Source organism: Notolabrus celidotus, chromosome 22, assembly GCF_009762535.1.
Source record: "Notolabrus celidotus isolate fNotCel1 chromosome 22, fNotCel1.pri, whole genome shotgun sequence".
Classification (NCBI taxonomy): Eukaryota; Metazoa; Chordata; class Actinopteri; order Labriformes; family Labridae; genus Notolabrus; species Notolabrus celidotus.
The window spans coordinates 28,052,118-28,075,790 of NC_048293.1; the positions used below are offsets into that span (position 1 = coordinate 28,052,118).

The window sequence follows — 23,673 nt, forward strand, 5'->3', positions numbered from 1 at the left end:
ACCTGAGGGTGATCAAGGAGCTTCTTCCACCAGGAATCAAACTTTATAAACAGAAACAGTGCAACACTTACCTCATATCATATCTCTGATTTTTCCTCTTGTATCTTATATGTCTTCTATATTTAATATTTACTCTCTAATGGAGCTAACCTGCAAACAGCGAGCAAATCACACTGTGTGATAATAAAACATCCTGAACCTTGAGTACATCTTTAAAAAAATCTCTACTTGCTATTCTTACTGGTGTGTGTGTGTGTGTGTGTGTGTGTGTGTGTGTGTGTGGTGTGGGTGTGTGTGTGTGTGTGGGTATTCAGGCGCTTAACCTCTCTCTTTGTCAAAGCAAAGACGAGCTCTCTCCTCTGTCAGTAAGATATTCCAGCTCGGGGCGATGTCGGACGCTCGGGGGTCACGGCCGGCTGAATTCGCCGCTTTCACAGGAGAAGGTGATGCTGCGTCTCCATGGCAACTACAATCAGCACTAAGTTGGAGCGGGAGCACCCCCGTGCTGCACGCTAACGCCGCCGCCTGTTCTCTGTTCCTTCGGATTGGAAACGTGTCAGACAGCAAACACACAGCAAACATGTCAGGGGTTTAAATCGAGGAGAACAAATTCGTCTTTAATTGCAGGAAACAAAGCGAGCTGTGATTAACAGGAGAGCAGAGGAGACACTGAAAGCATCGGAGAAGCTGCTCCCTACGGTTTCTACGGAGACACGTCCGGTCTTCAGACTCCCTGAAGCAGCCGAGGATCACTTAGAAATAAGAACCAATCAGATCCGGGCTCTAAAACTAAAAACGCTGCGAAGCTTTCGTCCTCCATCAGACCTTTTTGTTGTGTTGTTGTGGTTGAAGGAGCTCCAGATCCTGGGAGGAGCTTCCTGCAACAACCAGAGCATGAGAGAGAAACACTGAAAAGAAACGAGCTTCACTTAAAACAGCATCGTTAGCAACATTAGCTTAGCTTTATATTTCAATCGTTTACTGTCATCTGCGGTTTCACCAAAAGACTGATGACGTGTCGTCTGTTTTCACAAATACAAATCAACATGTGTCCTTTTTTTTTTAAGTCTTCTGCTCTGATTGAGTCCATGTGTGTCACATGACCGAGAGGCGAACTGAAAGCTGAGTTGTAAAAACCCATAAAAAACCCACTTTGTCATTAAGTCTGTGAACCAATCAGAGGACAGAGACCTCGTTATTTTTAACTTCTTCTCTGAAGGCGAGGAGCCGGACTCGCCCTCCTCCGACACACGTGAGTCCGTTTGAGCGCGCTCTGTGCCGCCGCTCTTTCCCTCTGCGGCCTCGTGTCGTCCTCCTCCGACTCCGAGGACGCGTGGAGGTCCGCAGTCCGGTGGCGCCGTTCACTCCGGGGCTGCGTCTGCTCTGAGAGCTACCGTCCAAAACCCCGGAGCTGCTGCACGCCTCGCCGCTGTCGGAGCCGTCCGACGCCGCTCTCTGTTCAGTCCGAGCGCGGAGGAGACGCCGCTGAGAGTCTCTCCAGCTCAGTCCTCTCCGTCCCGTCCTCGTTCTCCTGGCTCCCGGGGGACATCACGGGGCTCAGGCACACAAAGTCAGACGGGCTCAAACACTTCTCCTCCTCGCCGCGCGGCTTCACGTGAGGCGAGTTTTGCTCCCCGGTGGACGAGGAGGTCGACAGATCTTCCACGGATATCGACGGGTAGCTGCAGGAGTCCACGGCGGAGAACAGAGCCTGCACGGACTCGGGTCGGTCCCGGCTCTGGAGACGACGTTCATGCGGCGCCGCCTCATGACGTTTCGCCGCCTCACCGCGCTCCGCCGCTCCTCGTCATCGCTGCTGGAGCTGGAGGGGAAGTTGACGGGCTGAGGAGCCTCGAGGAAGCGACGGGGAGGACGTGGGGCTGGACAGCGTGGAGTTGTCTCTGGGGCTCGGGGAGCGAGGCCTGGGCATGGGGTCGAGCCAGAACTCACTTGAATCTGAGTCCTCATTTACAAGGAAGCCGGATTGATGCCGCTGATGCCTGCCCCGCCTCCTCTGCGTCCCTTCAGCCTCCGCTGGCTCCTCCCCTCCCGAGGCGTCGGGCCGGCCAGAGAGGAGGAAGACGAGTTGTCGGAGTCGCTGTGGTGAGCCGCAGCCGTGGGAGCGACGACGGGGCCACGGGCGTGGGTCGGGCGGTGCGGCGTCCTCGGGCGTGAAGCTGCATGATGGCCTCCTCGCTCAGGTCGCTGTCAGAGTCGGAGCTCCAGCCTTCGATCCCCGCCGCACCAGAGAGTCGAAGAACGCCATCATGCGGGGATCCTCCTGGATGGACTGGCTGACGTAGTCGTGGAGAGACCGCTGCCGCTGTTCAGCACCAGGCTGATGTACTCTCGTGGGTGTAGAGCTGCGGGACTTGTCCTCCACGCGGCCGTCCAGGTCCCCCAGGCTGTTGGGCTGCTGGTACGGACTCCAGACCTGAGACACACAGAGGAAGAAGAAGAAGGGAGTAAAACAGGCGGAATATAAACCAGACTTCAGCTCAAGTATCTGTTATAATGTTACAATGTACAATGTTACAATGTTACAATGTTACAATGTTACAGTGTTACAATGTTACAATGTCATTTAGCAGACACTTTTATCCAAAGGACGTACATACAGAACAAGAACAACACAAGCAAAGATCTAGACAAGAGGGAAACAAGATCAGTAAGAGGAAACAAAGAGCTTCAAGTCCATTGGGTGCATGTACTGCCAAGCAGAGTAAAGGCAAGCCCCAAAGTAAATAAGGAACATCTACAATGAAGCAACCAAACCATTTAAGACCTTTCCATATCATCATCAACAATTAACATCACCACAATAATGACCAAAGTACCTAAGTTGCTGGGTCACTCCAGACCTGAACACAGAGTCCCAGAGTAGAGCAGGACAGTGTGAGTCAACTGTATCTGGCAGACAATGATCTGCCCTCTGGGGGACAACAGTGGAGAACAGTCTAGCTAAGTGCATAGTGCTTCTTAAAGAGCTGGGTCTTTAGCTGTCTTTGGAAAGTAGAGAGGGACTCTGCAGATCGAATGGAGTTGGACAATTCATTCCACCATTTAGGGAAACAGAAGAGAAGAGTCCAGCTAGTGGTTTTGATTTGAGGCCTTGTGTGCAGTAGACCTGGATGAGGGGTTCCAGGTAAACTGGAGCGGTTTGGTTCCTGCTTTGTAAGTCATGATTAGAGTTTTGTATCTGATGCGAGCTGCAACTGGAAGCCAGTGTAGCTGCATGAGCAGGGGAGTGACATGAGCTGTCTTAGCTGGTTGAAGACCAGACGTGCTGCTGCTGCGTTCTGGATCATCTGCAGAGGTTTAACTTTGCATGCAGGGAGGCCTGCCAGTAGAGAGTTGCAGTAGTCAATGTGTGACTTTACAAGAGCTTGAACCAGGAGCTGTGTTGCGTGTTCTGTCAGGTAGGGTTGATCCTCTTGATGTTATAGAGGGAGAGCAACATGAACCCTGAAGGTTAGCTGGTCATCGATCATGACACCAGATTTCGGGCAGACTCTGCAGAGAGAAACTTGGACCATCACGTCTCTTATCATACTCTGGGTCCGGTTACATAAATCCTGAATCTGGAGCCGCTCATTTCTTCCAGGACCCTCTTCTGAACGCTCGTTTCTCAGAGCGACGAGGGGGGGGATCCATCTTCTGGAGGGAAGCCGGAGCAGCCGGTTAATGTGCGCTGTCACGGAGATCAATGTCTCGCTTCAGGCCTCGTCTGCTGTCTGAACATCGAGGACAGAGACTCAAGTTTCAGAACAAAGTCCCCGACCGTTAAATCATCCTGACACAGCAGCTCTCTCTTGGTTGTTCTTCTATTGGTTAGTTCTCTTTGTATTTGGAGCCTGTCAGGACTTTAAGGACTCATTTGTTGGCCATAGACACCAAACTGTAGGGGTGTTTTCACTGTTTTTGTTCCTGGTGTGTCCGGAGATCATGTGTAACCATGGTAAACATTGTTACATACGAGATCAGCTGTTAGCAGCCCGTAGCACGTCGATGCTAAACGATGCTAGGCCCGATGTTCCCTGCGAGCTGAGGAGAAGGAGGCGAGGACGACGTGCTGGTTACTGAGGTACAAGCTAAGAAAAGACCACATGGACTGTCTTCCACCCACCGTTATGGGGACTGTAAGATCTATCTACGATAAGGTGGACCAGCTAACCAGCACCAGAGTAGCATCATTGCTAACAGAGCTAACACCGGACAGGAACGCCACATTGGAAGGATTTCACACTGCTGTGGGCGGACAGGATACAGGAGAGCCAGCCTTGAACTAACTGGGCGAAGAAGGGCCAGCTCAGCACTTTCTTTATCTTTCATTCCTTCCTTCTTTCTTTCTTTCTTTCTTTCTTTCTTTCTTACATATTTCTCTATTCATTCCTTCTTTCTTTAATCCTTCTTTCTTCTTTTAATCCTTCTTTACTTCTTTCTTTCATTCCTTCCTCAGGAAGGAGAATTATGGCCGAGCTGTCGTCTCTGATGAACATTTCTTTTCTGTATATGTTCTTGTTAAATTATTGCCACCGCTGCCATTCCTCCCACCTCCCTCATCACCTGCCTTGCAGACATCCGGAGCTGGATGAGCAGGAACTTCCTAAAACTCAATGGGAATAAAACCGAGGCCCTGCTCATCGGCTCCAAATCCACCCTCACCAGATCCCAACACACCCCAGCCCCACCCATCATCATTAACGGATTCCCTGTACCCTTCTCCCCCCAAGTGAAGAGCCTCGGCGTCATTCTGGACAGCACTCTCTCATTCGCACCTCACATTCAAAACATCACCCGGACTGCATTCTTCCACCTCCGCAACATCTCCAGACTCCGCCCTCACTGTCACAATCCAGCACGAAATCCTGGTCCACTCATTTGTCACTTCCCGTGCGATTACTGCAACGCCCTCCTCACCGGACTCCCCACCAAACTCATCAACAGACTGCAAATCATTCAGAACTCACCCACACCAAATCATCTGACCACATCACTCCTGTTCTCATCCAACTTCACTGGCTCCCTGTCCCACACCGCATCCACTACAAAACCTTCTCCTCACCTACAAAGCTCTTCACAACCTGGCCCCACTTACCTCCAAGACCTCCTTCATGAATACACTCCTCCGCTCCCTCTGCTCAACCTCTGCTGGACTATTAACCATCCCACTATCACGCCTCAGTACCATGGGGGCCCGAGCCTTCAGCTGCTCAGCACCCAGACTCTGGAACTCCCTCCCCCCCCACACATAAGACAGTCGGACTCTATAACATCATTGAAATCCCAACTCAGAACTCACCTGTTCAAACTGGCATATTCACTCTAACTGGAGTCTCTGCACCTCACTAGTTTTTATTTATTACTTTTGTTTGTTTGTTTGTTTTTATGATGTTTAATGATGTATGCTTTTATGATCTGTAAGGTGACCTTGGGTGATCTGAAAGGCGCCCCAAATAAAATGTATTATTATAATTATTATTATTCTGATTGTTCTGTACACCTTCTTGTTTGCTGCTGTAACTCCATGAATTTCCCTAATGGGACGAATAAAGGAGATTATCCCCCTCTGCTGGAACGATCCTGATTAAAGAGTCTTATGGATGAGGATGAATACTGACCTTGATGACTTCTCCACGCCTGAGGAGCAGATCATGTAGGTGTGCGGGTTGAAGCGGACCTGGTTGACGATGGAGCGGTGACCCTTCAGGACCATGAACGCCCCGTTTACCACGCGGCCTGCTCCCCCTTGAAGACAGAAGACAACATAAGAGTGTTAAATAAAGAGAGATACGACTCTAAGACAGGTCTTCATAAAGAAAACACAGACTGTGAGTTGGACGCAGAAAGGTCGAGAGCACATATTTCTCTCTGAGTAACTCTGGGGAAAATAAAATCCATAAATGTGTCAGGTGTTGCCGCAGAGCTACAAACGACCGCATTCCTCGACCGTTACATTTCTTCCCAGAGAAATGAAGCGAGGGTCGGCTCACAGAGAGGAAACAGTGACGTTTAACTTCTTAACAGTGAGAGAATTCAAGGTATTTATAAAGCTACGCCTGTCCAACATATTTAAGGATTGAAAGGTCAAATAAGATGAAAGTGCTCCAGAAGATCAGAGCACACATCTGTAAACACGGCGGACACGTATTCCACTTCAGTTTCTGCTGCTCTTGTCGTCCTAGTTGGATCTGAGCCACCAGTGGTCCACTTTTTTGGCACCCTTATATTGGAGAACAAACATACAGGTCTGACCCTAATGGCCAAATTCCACCAGATCCGTCTCCTGATCTGACAGGTTTCTATTCTAGTCAATGTGTTAACTTCCACTGGATCCGCTCCGTTGCATTCTGTCTGCGTCTCTGATCCGTCAGGTAGGAGCCTCCGGATCAGAGAACAAGACTTCTATTTGGCCGGATTAAAATTCTGTTTTAACTCCACTCCGCCTAGTGGTCCAAGTGTGCACCCCTTAAACAGAGGCTATAGTCCTCGTTGCAGCGCTTGCAGCTTCGACTCCCAGCCTCGGTCATTTACTGCATATCTCCCCCTCTCTCTACTCCCCACACTTCCTGTTCTCTCCAGCTGTCCTATCAAATAAAGGAGACAATGCCAAAAATATATATCTTTAACACCAGTCGATCACTTCAGCCTGCAGCAGCAGAACAGGCTGTAATGGCTGATTCTGATTACATTACAGGAAGTTTCCTGCAGAGGAGAGAGAGAGAGAGAGAGAACGCTCTTCTTTTATCCACAAACAGCTGTTCCATCCCTCTTTCTTACTCAGCTGTGTGGCTGCATCGATCAGTCAGTCTGTGTTTGTTTGGGTTTTGGTGTTTTAAATGGTTAGTTGGGATCCAGCGGTGTACTTGTGTTACACAAACAAACTAACGAGTGAGGCAGCAGTCGAGCAGCAGCTCCCACGTCCTGAGAGGTTAAATGACTGTTTTGAGGAGAGATTTAACAGCTAGTTAAAAAAATGTCTCTCTTGGAGGGATTATCTCTCAGGGTTTCAGACGCTGGTTTCTGTGTGACCTGTGTGAGATTGTTTCCAGACAAGACCGACCCTGACACAAGTTTAACACCCGACAGCAGACCTTGATGTGAATGAAAACGTACATAAACAGAGTCAGGACTCATTGAGGTGTTTTTAATTTGCTGATCGAATCACATCAAGGTCAGAGAGTACGATCGCTCCTCTCTCTTCTCTCTCTCTCAATCAGCTGATGTCTAATGTCTCAACGTTTACACCAGACTTCCACCAGATCAGTGTCCGGTCCATCCAATCCGCTGCAGTCCGGCTCCCTGCTCTCTCAACCTGTTGCGTTTCAGAACGCAGCACGGAGCAGGACCTCCGGACAGTGGAGTCATGTGACCGAGGTTTCCCCGCGGTAATCCCTGAATCAAGGATTCTCCTCCTCCTCCTCTCTCATCCATGTTGTCTTTCTGGTCCTCTGAAAACCTCTGACCTGTTGACTCCAGGCCTGGCTCCGCTCATCATGACTTTGGTTTGTGTTGTAGTTAAGTGAAATACAATCTGGTGATAACACAGAGTGTTTTATTCTGAAAATTAGCCTGACTTCCTGTCCCGCTCCATCGCTCTGTTGAGATTGATGCGTCGTGCTCCGGCGTCCGGCACAAATAGAAGTCTTGTGTATCTGATCCGGAGGACTCTGACCTGCGGATCAGAGACACAGCCAGAACGCAAAGGAGTGGATCCAGTGGAAGTTAACACATTGACGAGAATAGAAACCGATCAGAGACGGATCGGACACGGATCTGGTTGAATTTTGCTTGAGTGTGGACTAACTGGAGTTCTTTCAAAGATTCTGACACCTTGACTTTAGTAACTTTAACAGGGAGAAACATTGAAGCTTAAAAGAAAGTTGGATGTTCGAACTTCTCCTGACCTTCAACCACAAACTGAAGGATCATATAATGAAGCAGACGTTGATGTAGGATGTTTGAAGCCTGGAGAGTCTACACTTACTTCATGAACTGAGGGTAAACCACCGTCTAGGCTGCTGTGCTCACAGGTCCAGAGACATCCATCAGATTATAGAGACACGGTCTGAGGTTTGTTCCCTTTTCCTGACGCCATCAAATCTTTAACCTTGTAGAATAAACTTTGTCCTTCACACGTCTTTGTACGAGCCCTGATTACTCTAAGGACATGATAAAGGAGGTTTATCTTTAACTAAGGAGACAACAATCCTGCCTGACCTTTGAAAACATCGTCACACAGACGGCCTGAGGAACTCACCAGCTTCGGATCCTTCGGTATTTTCCACATGTAAAGGTTGAAGTCATCCGATCCGACAAGATGTACTGCGGAGGGAAACAGAGACATGTTTACATTTTTAAGCCGGCTCCGTTTTGGTTTGACAAAACTTTCCATCAGACCTCAGGGGAGAGGAAATATTTACATACAGACACAGAAACCCTGAGGGGTCGCTTCACGGCACGAAACCAGCAGATTTTATCACACGCCGAGTCTCATGATGCAGATCAAACACGCTCCTGACGTGACATGACAGTCTGACCCTCAGACAGCTCTGCTCCCCGTCTGAACCGCTATTAGCCTCTATAAACACATGGTTCCACTTTAACCTGTCGCTAGAGGAACATGCAGACGGAGTGAGGCTGGAAAACACCTGGTTCTTATACACCAGTCTGAAGGGGGGGTTTATTGGCTGAAACGAGCGTGTATTTCTAACCTTTAAAATCAAACAACTCTTTAAATCTAAAGAGGAAGCAGGTCCTATTTCAACAAGCATGTTGCACGCCATGTTTCTACGGCAGACTAAACACCGGCTCTGTGGGGGCCGGTTAAACCTTGAGCACACTCTTTAGCTAGCTTCAACCTTACAGGAAGGTATGAGGATTTGTGCCTTCAAGACGACAGCAAGGATGGAGAGTTAGGGTTTGTACGGTAAACGACAATAGAACTTCTGGAGTCCCTGAGCTCCCTTGTCGTAGGTTCCTCTGGATCTCTGCTGTAGATTCCTTTTTGGGGTCTGTTATTTTCTTTCATTCCTTCTTTCCTGCTGTCCTTTCTTTCTTTCTTTATTTCATTCATTCTTCTTTCATTCATTCTTATTCTCTTTCTTTCTTCCTTTTCTTTCTTTATTCTTTCATTCCTTCCTTTCTTCATTCTTTTTCTTTATTTCATTCTTCCTTCCTTCCTCATTCTTCTTTCTTTCTTCCTTCTTTCATTTTTTCATTCCTTCTTTATTTCATTCTCTCCTCTTTCATTCATCTTTTTTCTTTCATTCCTTCCTTCATTCTTTCTTCTTTCTTCATTCCTTCTTTCATCCTCTTTCATTCTCTTCTTTTTTATTTCATTCCTTCCTTCTTCATTCTTCTTTTTCTTTCATTCCCTCTTTCTATTTCATTCATTCCTTCTTCATTCTTCTTCTTTCTTTCTTTCATTCTTCTTTCATTCCTTCTTTCTTTCTTTATTTCATTCCTCCTTCCTTCATTCTTTTTTCTGTCTATTCTTTCTTTCTTTTCCTTCTTTCATTCCTTCCTTCTTCATTCATTCCTTCTTTCATTCCTTCCTTATTTCTTCATTCTTCTTTCTTCTTTCATTCCCTCATTCATTCTTTCATTCCTTATTTCCTGCTGTCCCTCTTTCTTTCTTTCTTTCTTTGTTCTTTCCATGTTTCTTCATCCTTTATGTCTCCTTCTCTCATCTCATCCTTTCCTTCTGTCATTCCTTCACCATTTCTTCTCTTTTTCTTTTTGGTCTCCCTCTATTCTCTTTTCTTAGTCCTTTCTGGAGTCCTGAGCTCCCTTGTCTCGTAGGTTCCTCTGGATCTCTGGCTGTGGACATACCAGACTCAGCTGCTACAACTACTACTATCCGTCTCCCCACTATCATCTCTCTCTCTCTTCATCTCCCTCTATCCCTCTCTCCAACACGGTCTCAGCAGATGTGTGTCTAACATGAGTCTGGTCCTGCTGGAGGTTTCAGAGAAGTGACCAATCAGCAAGAGAAATATGGTGAGCGTGTCTTCTGGTCTTCTCGGTCACCTGGTGTCGGGACAGGACGGGACCAGTCAGACTCTACCACACGTTTAATATTGCCGTCACTGTCTTCACTATCCGTTGTTGGGAATGACACCATGTTGGAATTGAATGAGTCCGCAGTGAGTCTGCAGTGGTCTCATTTTCTCAGATTTCAAACTGCTGTGGTTTGTGTTGTAAAAAAACAAACATCACATCCCCTTTTCTCTTTCTCTCCTTCAGCCTTAAATCTGCCAAACCCCATTTCACCATCTGGAGGCACATTTCTGTCCAAACGTTTGCATGTGTTTTTGACATTGTTTAGTGCCGCTGGGTTTTTTGAAATTCTGTCAAGTTGTGAATTATTCTGGCAGTGTTCAGAAACTGTCCTCATTTCACTTCTGCAAGTTTTCTGCAGGTCTGCGCTAAAAATAAATTCACTTCCACGTCTCATAAAGATGAAATATCGCTCATCATCTCAGTCGATCACTTTTATCATCTCAAGCTCAAATGTTTGTGTTTGTATCCAAACAGAACAAGATAAAGAGTCATTATCCCTCAAACTGCACCCTCTGAGTGATCTCACTGTGGCTCTGGGGCTCGTGAACACCTGTGAGCTCCTCCTCAGGTTCCCAGAGGACACGTCAGGCAGGAATGTCACACCCAGAGCTCCCCTCCTTCGTGGTCAGTTCTTACTCTGCACCTCTGTTTTCACACTCAGCTGGGAAAATCCTCCGTCCTCTGTGGTTTTCAGTCGACATGAGGACACTTTGGAAGATTGGGAGTTTAAATGAATCAGTGAAGTCATCATATCAGACTGTGTGACTTAATTGTCTCTTTGTTTTGGTCTCTTTGGCTTCCTCTTGTTTTTTCAACATGTCATAAGGTGCCTTTCCACCGCAGGAACTTCCTCCAGGAACCAGGAACCTTTTGAGGAGCTAGCAGGTTTAAACAGTAGGGACCGGGGTGTAAATGTAGTTCCTTTGTAGTTAATCTCCCCTGAAAAGTCCCTCTTCTGGGGGGTAGAACTTTCCAAAGATCCAGGAACTTTGGGGGCGGGGCCTGCATGCTGATTCTGATTGGTCGAGTACCTCAGTGTTTTTATTTCCCTCCGTCCACACTAACATCACACACCTGTGATTCATCGGTTAATACCTCCTGAACATCGGTCTTCTCTGAGCCTGATGGTGTGAATGTGTCTCTGTCAGCCCGGTGTTCCAGTCTGAAGAGTGACCCTGTAAACTGGAGACCTTCAGGAGCGTGTCAGTGTTTGTGGAGTTTAAACAGCTGTTGAAACACAGAAGGAGTCCGGGATGCATCTAGTTTAGTTTTATTCTCCAAATATCCTCATCAGATATTTAATGATAGTCTAAAGACGTTTATGAGGGATGCATCGGCTGAGAGTCTCCAGTTAACAGGGTCGCAATTTAAACTGGAACACCGGTCCATCTCTGACGTGGCTTTAAAATCTGTCTTGCTGCTTTAAGTCGAGCGTTTCAGACGTTTTGAATCCTCTTTGTCTCTAGAGCTCGTCTCCTTCAACATGTTGAGTCAATTAACCTCTCCAGTAAGTTCTTAACAATCAATTAATCCATACCATTAATGTTGACATCCCTATCCTGGACTCGAACCTTCGGCGTCCTGGAGAGACATTTAGTCTCCTCTTTACTCATGTAGAGAGGGATAATTTTTTAAGCCTCCGTGAGCTCCTCTGACACCGAGGATAATGTTAACATAACAAACATGGCTGCAGGGTGATGTCATGTCTGAGGAGGAGCGAGGGGGGACCACACAGGCTACTGTTGTCTCTCCAACAATCAGAGAATCCAAATTTAACAGACGGAACAAATATGTCCTCCCATTTTGAGTTTGTATCGACCCCTCTCCTTCAGTTCATATTTGAAACCACAGACTTGGATAAATCATTTATAATGTGCAGCTGCTTGTTGCATCAGGAGCTAACTCACTCTCTACTTGCAGAGGATCTGTGCTCAGGGGTCTGGATGTTCAGCATGTTCGCAGTCTGAGTCATTATGTAATATAATATCACATTTAAAGGATGAGGTCAGGGTTTCTACAATCTCATGACCCACCTGATCTTTGTCCCCGGCGAAGCAGCAGCTCTTCATGGTGCAGGAGTTGAAGTAGCCCTGGTTGTCGAACTGGAAGCTGGGGCAGGCGGGAGTGCAGCTCGTTAGAGAGGACGGGCGGCAGGCGGCGACGCAGCGCCAGCAGCTGGGTGCCTGTGCTGTTTGAAGCGGACGCTCATGGCGCTCTGCAGGACATGCTGCCTCCGTATCGCAGCAACGAGCTGAGGGAACAGCAGGGAAGGAAGAATTAGAGCCAAGTGGATGTAGTGCATTCTTTCTAATGACCAGCAGGGGGCGACTCCACTCGAGCAGAGCAGGAAAGAGCCAAAGTCCAGCCTGATTTATTCCCTCAGAAACATTTCCCTACAGACTTTATGGTCTCAGTTTCTAGTTTCAAGTCTTCTCCAGCACAGCAGGATGTTTCTTTAATGAACCTTTGGTCCTGGTCACAGTTTAAAATAACTTGTAAAACCAAAGAGAAACATCATTAAAGAAAAACTGAGCACATAAGCCAAACAGAGTCAGATCTGATGAATTATCTGGGAGCTATTTTTAGCCCTCAGACTGGAGTGAGGGGGTTTCTGAGGTGTAAACAGACTGCAGAGAGGCAGAGCCAGCAGCGGAGGAGGAGGAGGAGAAGTGACTCAGTGTTTACCTTTTATTAGAGGAGCTGTCATTTGTGGTTTAATAACTGAAACCCAGCCTGACCCGAGTATGAATGTGTGAACCCATCAGTGTGCTCTCAGAGACTTAAGTTGTGTAACATTTCAGGTTTGGGATGAGAGAGGGGTTTTTTTTTTCTGCAGCTGACAGAAGAGCAGGAGGGATCAGCTTTAACTGTGGGACACTGGCGCCACCTGGTGGACGAGGATTAGAGCTCAAGAGAAGAATATCTGACTGAAAATGACACTTTTCACTGAAATAAAAAATAATAAGGGATCAAAATGAGTTCACAAGCAAGAATAAAACTTTTATTTTGACTCTTTAAAACTTGTAAAGTGAAAATGTCAGCCTCATAAATCTGCTTCTCCATGATCACAGCCAATGTGTGTCTTTTCCTGCCTCTACGATTATATGCTGCAAGCAGAGCTTTCACAGACAATCTTATCTGGACATTCTGGAACTGTGGTAACATTCTAGAACTGTGGTAACATTCTAGAACTAATTCTGGTAACATTCCAGAACTCTGACAACATTCAGGAATACTGGTAACATTCTAGAATTCTGGTAACATTCTAGAATTCTTGTAACATTCTAGAATTCTGGTAACATTCTAGGACTCAGGTAACATTCTAGAATTCTGGTAACATTCAGGAATTCTGGTAACATTCTAGAATTCTTGTAACATTCTAGAATTCTGGTAACATTCAGGAATTCTGGTAACATTCTAGAATTCTTGTAACATCCTAGAATTCTGGTAACATTTCTAGAACTCAGGTAACATCCTAGAATTCTGGTAACATTCTAGAACTCAGGTAACATTCTAGAATTCTGGTAACATTCAGGAATACTGGTAACATTCTAGAATTCTGGTAACATTCAGGCATTCTGGTAACATTCTAGAATTCTTGTAACATTCTAGAATTCTGGTAACATTCAGGAATTCTGGTAACATTCTAGAATTCTTGTAACATCCTAGAATTCTGGTAACATTCTAGAACTCAGGTAACATCCTAGAATTCTGGTAACATTCTAGAACTCAGGTAACATTCTAGAATTCTGGTAACATTCAGGAATACTGGTAACATCCTAGAACTCTGGTAACATTCAGGAATACTGGTAACATTCTAGAACTCTGGTAAAATTCAGGAATACTGGTAATATTTTAGAACTCTGGTAACATTCTAGAATTCTTGTAACATTCTAGAACTAATATAGTAACATTTCCAGAACTCTGGTAACATTCTAGAATTCTGATAACATTCTAGAACTCAGGTAACATTCAGGAATACTGGTAACATTCTAGAATTCTGGTAACATTCTAGAATTCTTGTAACATTCTAGAATTCTGGTAACATTCTAGGACTCAGGTAACATTCTAGAATTCTGGTAACATTCAGGAATTCTTGGTAACATTCTAGAATTCTTGTAACATTCTAGAATTCTGGTAACATTCAGGAATTCTGGTAACATTCTAGAATTCTTGTAACATCCTAGAATTCTGGTAACATTCTAGAACTCAGGTAACATCCTAGAATTCTGTAACATTCTAGAACTCAGGTAACATTCTAGAATTCTGGTAACATTCAGGAATACTGGTAACATCCTAGAACTCTGGTAACATTCAGGAATACTGGTAACATTCTAGAACTCTGGTAAAATTCAGGAATACTGGTAATATTTTAGAACTCTGGTAACATTCTAGAATTCTTGTAACATTCTAGAACTAATTATAGTAACATTCCAGAACTCTGGTAACATTCTAGAATTCTGATAACATTCTAGAACTCAGGTAACATTCTAGAATTCTTGTAACATTCTAGAATTCCTGTAACATTCTAGAATTCTGGTAACATTCTAGAATTCTGGTAACATTCTAGAACTCAGGTAACATTCTAGAATTCTGGTAACATTCTAGAACTCAGGTAACATTCTAGAATTCTGGTAACATTCTAGAACTCAGGTAACATTCTAGAATTCTTGTAACATTCTAGAATTCTGGTAACATTCTAGAATTCTGGTAACATTCTAGAACTCTGGTAACATTCTAGAATTCTGGTAACATTCTAGAATTCTGGTAACATTCTAGAACTCAGGTAACATTCTAGAATTCTGGTAACATTCTAGAACTCTGGTAACATTCAGGAACTCTAACATCCTGGAATTCTGGTAAAATTCCGGAATTCTGGTAACATTTCAGAACTCTGGTAACATTCTAGAACTAATTCATGTAACATTGTAGAACTCTGGTACTCAGATTGTTCTGTAGAGTGTCTGAGAGCATCACAGGTAAAGTCTCACCTGCGTGGTTTGCGGATGTCCCACAGTCCGACCCCCTCCTTGGAGTTGGCCGTGGCGATCAGTCTGGGCTCGACGGGGTTGAACATCACGCTGTGGAAGGCTGACGGGTAGCTGGCCAGACAGAACGGCTCTGCAGGAACAGAGAGGAGGTACACTCACACTTTCATGAACACTTTGGACTCAGAATAAAAAATAAAAACACTTTTCAAACAAACATCTTTAATGATGTCAGCCCTCCCTTTAGTAAGCTAATGTTAGTTAGGCTCTGATGTGTTATAATGAAGCATCCTGAGCTACAGTGGAGTCAAACCAAACACCTCTCAGCCCTGACTAAAAAAGGATCTCTCTCCTTCAGTCTGAGGCCTCGGCTCTGCAAACAGAGCGGCTGCTGAAGACCTGAATACTGATCACGGTTCATATATTATTATTAGGCCGACTCGGTCACAGGGAAGCTTTCTAAAATAGAAAGAAGTGAACGTCATGAAAGATGATCCTCTGCATTTTTAAAGTTATCAACAGCAAGTCTCACTGAGCGCCGTCATGAAGCTCTGCAAGAGTCCAGCAGAGACCCTTCAGAGGAACTGTGAGCGGCTTATTAATCACTTCACAACAACTGCAGTGAATATATCAGACTGAGACATCCTGAGAGTTTGAGAGGGATCTACACATTCTTTAACTCTGCGTGTCTCACAGCTCGGAGCATGAAGCTTAAAGAAGAACATAAAATCCATTCTCTACGTTTCATGCATTCCTCTTATGATCCATGTTTTCAGTGTGTTACAGTTTCTGTCTCTAGAAGCACTAACGTACTCTGATCTCGTCTGTTCCTCTCCATGTTTGATTTTATCTCTGAGTTTTTAACACTTCTTTATTCGACCTGTAAGAAAGGTGTCTTAAAGAGCGTCTCAGGTAGAGTGGCGTCCCCTCAGCTTACCTGCGCTGGGCGGCTCACGGGTGTCCCAGATGAGAACGCGTCCGTCGTCAGATGAGCTGGCGAACACGTTGTCGTTGACCGGGCTGACGGACAAACTGTAGACGGCGTCGATGTGCAGGAACACGTTCAGAGTTTCTCTTCTGTTAGAGGAAATGTTGAATAGTTCAGTCACAGTAAAGAAGAGAAGTCACAACTTACACAAGTCCAGGATTCAGTTTCAACATTTTCATTTTCAGGACCAACAGAGCAGTTTGTTTCCTACGGAGGAGGAGGAGGAGGATCAGGGACACTGAAAATCTGATGTCAGAAAAATATTTCTTTTTTTGTTTTAAGTCTGAATTTGAAATCAGAATTCAGAGAAAAACAAGAGAATTCTGGGGAAAAAAATCAGATATCTGACTTTAATCTCACAATTCTCAAATTGTAGAATTTCAAGATTACAGGCAGAATTCTAGAATTCTCAGAGTTCCATAATTCTAGATTTCTTTTTTTTTTTTTTAAGTTATATTTTTTGGCCTTTTTGCCCTTATTTGATACGACAGCTGAAGAGAGACAGGAAATGTGGGGAGTAGAGAGCGAGGGAAGACATGCAAGAAATGGTCGACCGACCAGGAATCGAACCGGCGACCCCTGCGACGAGGACTGCAGCCTCTGTATGTGGGGCACTTAGACCGCTAGACCACCAGCGCCCCATAATTGTAGATTTCTGACTTAAAGCTCAGAGTTCCATAATTGTAGATGTCTTACTTATTACTTAAATCTCAGAGTTCCATAATTCTAGATTTCTGACTTAAATCTCAGAGTTCCATAATTCAAGATTTCTTACTTAAATCTCAGAATTCCATAATTCTAGATTTCTGACTTCTTACTTAAATCTCAGAGTTCCATAATTCTAGATTTCTGACTTCTTACTTAAATCTCAGAGTTCCATAATTCTAGATTTCTTACTTAAATCTCAGAGTTCCATAATTCTAGATGTCTGACTTAAATCTCAGAGTTCCATAATTCAAGATGTCTTACTTAAATCTCAGAGTTCCATAATTCTAGATTTCTTACTTAAATCTCAGAGTTCCATAATTCTAGATGTCTTACTTATATCTCAGAGTTCCACAATTCTAGATTTCTTACTTAAATCTCAGAGTTCCATAATTCTAGATGTCTGACTTCTTACTTAAATCTCAGAGTTCCATAATTCTAGATTTCTTACTTCTTACTTAAATCTCAGAATTCCATAATTCTAGATGTCTGACTTAAATCTCAGAATTCCATAATTCTAGATGTCTGACTTAAATCTCAGAGTTCCATAATTCAAGATGTCTTACTTAAATCTCAGAGTTCCATAATTCTAGATTTCTTACTTAAATCTCAGAGTTCCATAATTCAAGATGTCTTACTTAAATCTCAGAGTTCCATAATTCAAGATGTCTTACTTCTAGATTTCTTACTTAAATCTCAGAGTTCCATAATTCTAGATTTCTGACTTAAATCTCAGAGTTCCATAATTCTAGATTTCTTACTTCTTACTTAAATCTCAGAGTTCCATAATTCTAGATTTCTTACTTAAATCTCAGAATTCCATAATTCTAGATGTCTTACTTATATCTCAGAGTTCCACAATTCTAGATTTCTTACTTAAATCTCAGAGTTCCATAATTCTAGATGTCTGACTTCTTACTTAAATCTCAGAGTTCCATAATTCTAGATTTCTTACTTCTTACTTAAATCTCAGAATTCCATAATTCTAGATGTCTGACTTAAATCTCAGAGTTCCATAATTCTAGATGTCTGACTTAAATCTCAGAGTTCCATAATTCAAGATGTCTTACTTAAATCTCAGAGTTCCATAATTCTAGATGTCTGACTTCTTACTTAAATCTCAGAGTTCCATAATTCTAGATTTCTTACTTCTTACTTAAATCTCAGAATTCCATAATTCTAGATGTCTGACTTAAATCTCAGAGTTCCATAATTCTAGATGTCTGACTTAAATCTCAGAGTTCCATAATTCAAGATGTCTTACTTAAATCTCAGAGTTCCATAATTCTAGATTTCTTACTTAAATCTCAGAGTTCCATAATTCTAGATGTCTTACTTATATCTCAGAGTTCCACAATTCTAGATTTCTTACTTAAATCTCAGAGTTCCATAATTCTAGATGTCTGACTTCTTACTTAAATCTCAGAGTTCCATAATTCTAGATTTCTTACTTCTTACTTAAATCTCAGAATTCCATAATTCTAGATGTCTGACTTAAATCTCAGAGTTCCATAATTTTAGGGCTGGGGCGCGGCTGAACGACGGTTGCCCCTCTCCTATCTCACACCACTTGTTTGTGGAGAACCTGGAGCTAAATGACTTGCAGACGACCTGATTCTGGGTCGTGGTTTCGTAGCTCCCTCACTGCTCTATTGAAAGTCGGCCCTTGATCCATGTTTTTGTCGGCCGTGGGCGCGGGCCCCATCGACCAAGAACAAAAAGGGAAGAAAAAAAAAAAAAGAGTTCTATGATTCTAAAACTCTGAGATTAAATTTAGAATTCTAGAATTCTGACCTAAAGCTAGGGTTGGTAACCATGGAAAACTAGCATGAATTTGAATGTAGCATTTCCTCAGGACCCCGTCCCAAAAAATATAGCTTAAAATAATAATAATAATAATAAAAAGAAAATCTTAAAATAAAAATAAAAAATTCTCTGAATTCTAGAACACTGAGATTAAAATCAGAATACATAAAAAAATGTCTGATTTTGTTTTTTTGCCTCACCTCTATTCACCTGTATTTCTGTGTCCCTTATCCTCTCCCGTAGTTTCCAGCGTTACTCTGATGATGTAATTGTTGTGGTTTTGGTCATGTGACGGCATATTTCAGCAGGATATCACACATTTCACATCTCTGCAGGAACTCATTTCTGTTGTTCTGTTGAACCTGGTAATGACCACAGTGTCTCCTAACGTGCAGCAGCAGGTTACTGGCATGCTTCACTGTGTTGTTATTCTTAGGAGCTAAATTTATTTATTTATTTGGACAGACAAAAACAATCCAAAGTGCCAAAGGGCCAAAATAAGAAGACACATTTATTCTGCTTCTGATGTCCAACAAATCTAATTTTAACACATTAATACAAATCTATTAGACAACTGTTCGATTCAGGTCAATGGAAAAAGTCACACAAATGAGACCGGAATGAACTTCACTCACCTCTCCACATCGTGAAGAATCACCTGCTCATCGTTTCCTGAAAAACAGCAAACAGACAAACTCTGAGTCAGGTATGAAAATTCAGAAACACACTGCAGGATTAATCTTCTGCTGTAATCTTAAATCTCAGCGTGTTGCTGACGGTGATTAATGAGCTGCAGGCGCCACAACAAGAGCATCAGATTTATGTAACCACCGGGAGAGGCGTTCAAAGAGGCTCAGAAGTAAAGTTTGATTATTAGGATAATGTACTGTAAATTATGAGAACTAGAATCCAGAGACAGGGAGAGAGTAGGAGGTGGATTCTCTGGCTCTCACCTCCAGAGAACACCTTCTTATTCGTGCTGTCGAAGGCCAAACAGAAGATGTTGGAGAGGTGTTCCCCCTTCAGCTTCACGGGCTTGGACCGGGCGTGGATGGATTGCTCCATGTGCCACAGCAGCACCCGGCGGTCATCTCCACCTGAGGAGAAACAGAGAGACTGACTGAGAACAATGCAGATTATAATCTCTGATGGAGATTATTTCATCATTCTGAATGTGTGAAATGATGCAGAGATGGAGGGATGAAGAGATTTATTTTAAATTAAGAATCAAACTGTGACTCCTGCAACATATATAATACAATATTACTGTGATATAAAAATGCATACTTTCACTGTTTTTTAATTTGAGAAAATGTTAATTCACCAAATTTATTTTGATAAATTAAGACTGTCCCTTTCGTTCCCGGTGGGGGTTGGACTCCGCCAGGGCTGCCCTTCATCACCGGTTCTGTTCATAACTTTTATGGACAGAATTTCTAGGCGCAGCCAAGTGGCGGGGGGTTTCCGGTTCGGTGGCCTTGGGATTCCGTCTCTGCTCTTTGCAGATGACGTCGTCCTATTGGCTCCATCGAGCGGTGACCTCCAGCTCGCGCTGGGACGGTTTGCAGCTGAGTGTGAAGCAGCGGGGATGGGGATCAGCACCTCCAAGTCCGAGGCCATGGTGCTCAGTCGGAAAAGGGTGACCTGCCCTCTCCGGGTCGGAGGGGAGTCTTTGCCCCAGGCGGAGGAGTTCAAGTATCTCGGGGTCTTGTTCACGAGTGAGGGGAAAAGGGAGCGGGAGATTGACAGACGGATCGGGGCGGCGTCTGCAGTGATGCGGGCGCTGTACCGGTCTGTCGTGGTGAAGAGAGAGCTGAGCCAGAAGGCAAAGCTCTCAATTTACCGGTCAATCTGCATTCCGACCCTCACCGATGGTCACGAGCTGTGGGTAGTGACCGAAAGAACGAGATCGCGAATACAAGCGGCCGAAATGAGCTTTCTCCGCAGGGTGGCTGGGCTCAGCCTTAGAGAGAGGGTCAGGAGCTCAGACATCTGGGAGAGGCTCAAAGTAGAGCCGCTGCTCCTCCGGATCGAGAGGAGCCAGATGAGGTGGTTTGGGCATCTGGTTAGGATGCCTCCCGGGCGTCTCCCTGGGGAGGTGTTTCGGGCATGTCCGACTGGGAGGAGGCCACGGGGAAGACCCAGGACACGCTGGCGAGACTATGTCTCTCAGCTGGCCTGGGAGCGCCTCGGTATCCTCCCAGAAGAGCTGGTGGAAGTGGCCGGGGAGAGGAGTGTCTGGGCTTCCCTGCTGAGACTGCTGCCCCCGCGACCCGGACCCGGATAAGCGGAAGAAGATGGATGGATGGAAGACTGTCCCTGCAGATCTGTGCAGAAACTCTCTGCAGGTTTAGGATTAGCATTAACTTCTGATTTCTTTCTACTTATAAAAATGTGACAAAAGCAAACATTAAGTTTAATTTCATGAATATAATCAGATAAATGTGGTTAATCTAACATAAATAGTCTCTGGGTCACTAAAGAGGACTGCACTCAGAGTCTCTAAGGTCCTATAATGAACCTGTACCTGCAGTTATGAGGCTGCAGAGGTAAAGTCTGGATCCTGTAGAGTCTAAGTGACCTGGTCAGGTGCTCTGAAACCATCACACTGGGGTTTATTGGGTTATTGGAGCTTTATGGTGCAGAGTAAACATCCTCGGCTCAGTGAAAACACTCAGCCTGAGGAACAAGGCCAGATGATGCTTTTAATCCTCTCAGGACACAAAGCTTTGAGTTTCAGGAGGCAGCCATGATTAAACCCGTCAGGAGGTCTAAAGGGGGTCCTGAGCGGACACAGAGACCTGCTAGGCAGGCTGACATAAGGGACTGGACCCGGTCTGCTGGACTCGGTCTGCTGGACTCTGAGCTGCTCGCTGTTTGGGTTTGACGTTAGCTAGCGAGCTAGTTAGCTAAGAGAGCTAACGGTGCGTTCACGTGCTCAGGGGAAGCTCGGAATCCCCGAGTTGTCAAATCGATCCTCGACTTCAGTATGTTTTAGAGGTTGACTACTTTATTTAAAGTCAATATGGACTCACAGGAGACTATTTTAATTATTAGAAACAAAAAAAAAAATCTATTCTTAGAGCATCAAATTATTTTAACAGCACCAAAAGCTGACTGAGCCTAAACTTTATATATGAAAGGTGGATAAAAACTAACTTTTGTTATATTGAGATGTTTAAATTAAATTTTAACTTCATATAATTCAAAATGTAACTCATTTTTTGTTTTAATTTTTTTAAACAACGTTTCTTTATTAAAGATGTTTAACAATGTACAAAGATATAGAAAAATATTGAACTCTATTGCATCAAAATAAAGAAGAACTAAGAAAAATAGAAACAAAAAATTATCATTTTAATATTCTATAGTTTGACTACAATACTACTGATTTTTAGTGCTATTTTTCACTGCTTTTACTTCTCTTAAATTTGTAACTTTACCTTTATTATAATCTTAACTATTCATATTTTACCTGTTAATGTATTTATCTATTTATTTATTTACTATTTTCCTTTGTTGTTTAATTATACAGACTTTATTTTAATTGGTAGGCATTTGTATTTACTTTAAAATAATTTTCTGTTTTATTTTTTATTCCTTATGAATTCAGTTTTTAACAACTGGGCTGGTTGCAATTTTTTATTAATCTGAAATGTATTGTTTTGACCTTTGCTGTTTTAAGATGTGTTTTGTAGCACTTTTGGATTTGCTCTGAATGTACAGTGCGTTATAAATAAAATGCATTATTATTAATAATAATAATATTTGTAATCCATTACAATAAACAGTTTGGATTGCATTTGGTTTGCATGAAAGTGCTATATAAACTATAAAACTTCTCAAACATGAAGTTTTTCTATTTTAATTTGCTGTGTTCTGTGAAAGATTAAATTAAATCTGTCATCCCCAGAACTTTAGCACCTTAATTTAACCCATCTTCACCTTATTTTGCTCTTTCTCAGTCAGACATGATTTCTTCCGATTATTCCACCAGCCCTTGAACGCGTCGTAACGTATGTAGCCCAGGAGGGTTTCAGCTGATTGCCTGCTAGTTAGCCTTAGCATGCTAACAGTCAGACAGAGCTGCAGTTCAGCTGATTGCCTGCTAGTTAGCCTTAGCATGCTAACAGACTGAGCTGCAGGTAAAGGTGAGGAAGGTGAGACCTGTCATCTTACCGGACACCAGCCACTCCCCCCCGCTGTTGGAGAACTCAATGGCGTTGACGCAGCCGAAGTGTCCCAGCATGTCCTTCTTGTAGAGGCTCGTGCAGCCCGCCAGCCTGCGTCTCTGGAAGTCCTCCTTCAGGAGCGGCTGCCCGGTCCGCTGTCTGCGGGACAGAAAGCCCAGCGTGGACCGGATCCCGCAGCCCTGCTGCTCCTTCATGTTCCCCTCAGAGAGACCGGTTACTGCTTCAGAGTCCGCACCCCGGACATGTGTGGGTCCTGGTCCTGGTCCTGGTCCTGGCTCTGTTTGGTCTACATTACAGTGGAAGCCCCGCTGCTGATGTCGACGTTGTTTTAGTATGCGTTCACGTGCTCTTCAAATGCTCGAATTTTCCAGTTTTGGAAGTTGTTCCTGTTCCTGCGTTGTGTTCAGGGGTTTAATGTAGTTCAGTGTAAACAACATGAACGCCCCTGAAGAGAGGTGGTTCCTCTCATGGGTCTGAACTAATCTGGGTCAGTGAATAGTTCTATTAAAGGTGCAGTGTGTAGAATTTAGCAGAACACACAGAAATGGAATAAACTGGTTTTGTTGACTCAATCAATCAATCTTTATTTATGAAGCACCAATTCACAATAAATGTTATCCTCAGACTCTTTCCAAACAGGGCAGGTCTAGACCAAGCCGGAACCTCCCGTCTAAAAATATGAGTCCAATGCGGAAGTGTTTAAAACTGCAGTTCATCGAGGATCCACTAGAGGCTGGCTGCAGAAACACCAGAAACCACATACACACCCATTCAAAGGAGCCGATCTTTACAGCAGAAATAAACATGTTTACAGCCTGGTTCAAAAAACAAGTGTAGTCTGGATAGATCATTTCTCGATCGGCACACACTGTACATGGTAATTTCAAAGATATTGAGATTACTAGTCGTCCAATGAGAGGCACAGCTG

At 44.0% G+C, this 23,673-nt stretch overlaps 1 protein-coding gene across 1 annotated transcript; it reads right to left on the bottom strand.

The window, feature by feature from the left end:
- Positions 1-590: 590 nt before the first annotated feature.
- dcaf5 (ddb1 and cul4 associated factor 5) lies at positions 591-23,203 on the bottom strand. The gene is given in 20 exon segments (XM_034675164.1): positions 591-1,249; positions 1,252-1,356; positions 1,359-1,473; positions 1,475-1,734; positions 1,737-1,831; positions 1,833-2,058; positions 2,061-2,127; positions 2,130-2,236; positions 2,239-2,310; positions 2,313-2,362; positions 2,364-2,434; positions 5,618-5,742; positions 8,245-8,325; positions 12,095-12,179; positions 12,181-12,316; positions 15,057-15,186; positions 15,991-16,130; positions 19,188-19,224; positions 19,506-19,649; positions 22,732-23,203. Coding segments are annotated over 20 exon segments (2,475 nt in total). The 5' UTR covers positions 22,940-23,203; the 3' UTR covers positions 591-1,028.
- Between the last annotated feature and the right edge of the window lie 470 nt (positions 23,204-23,673).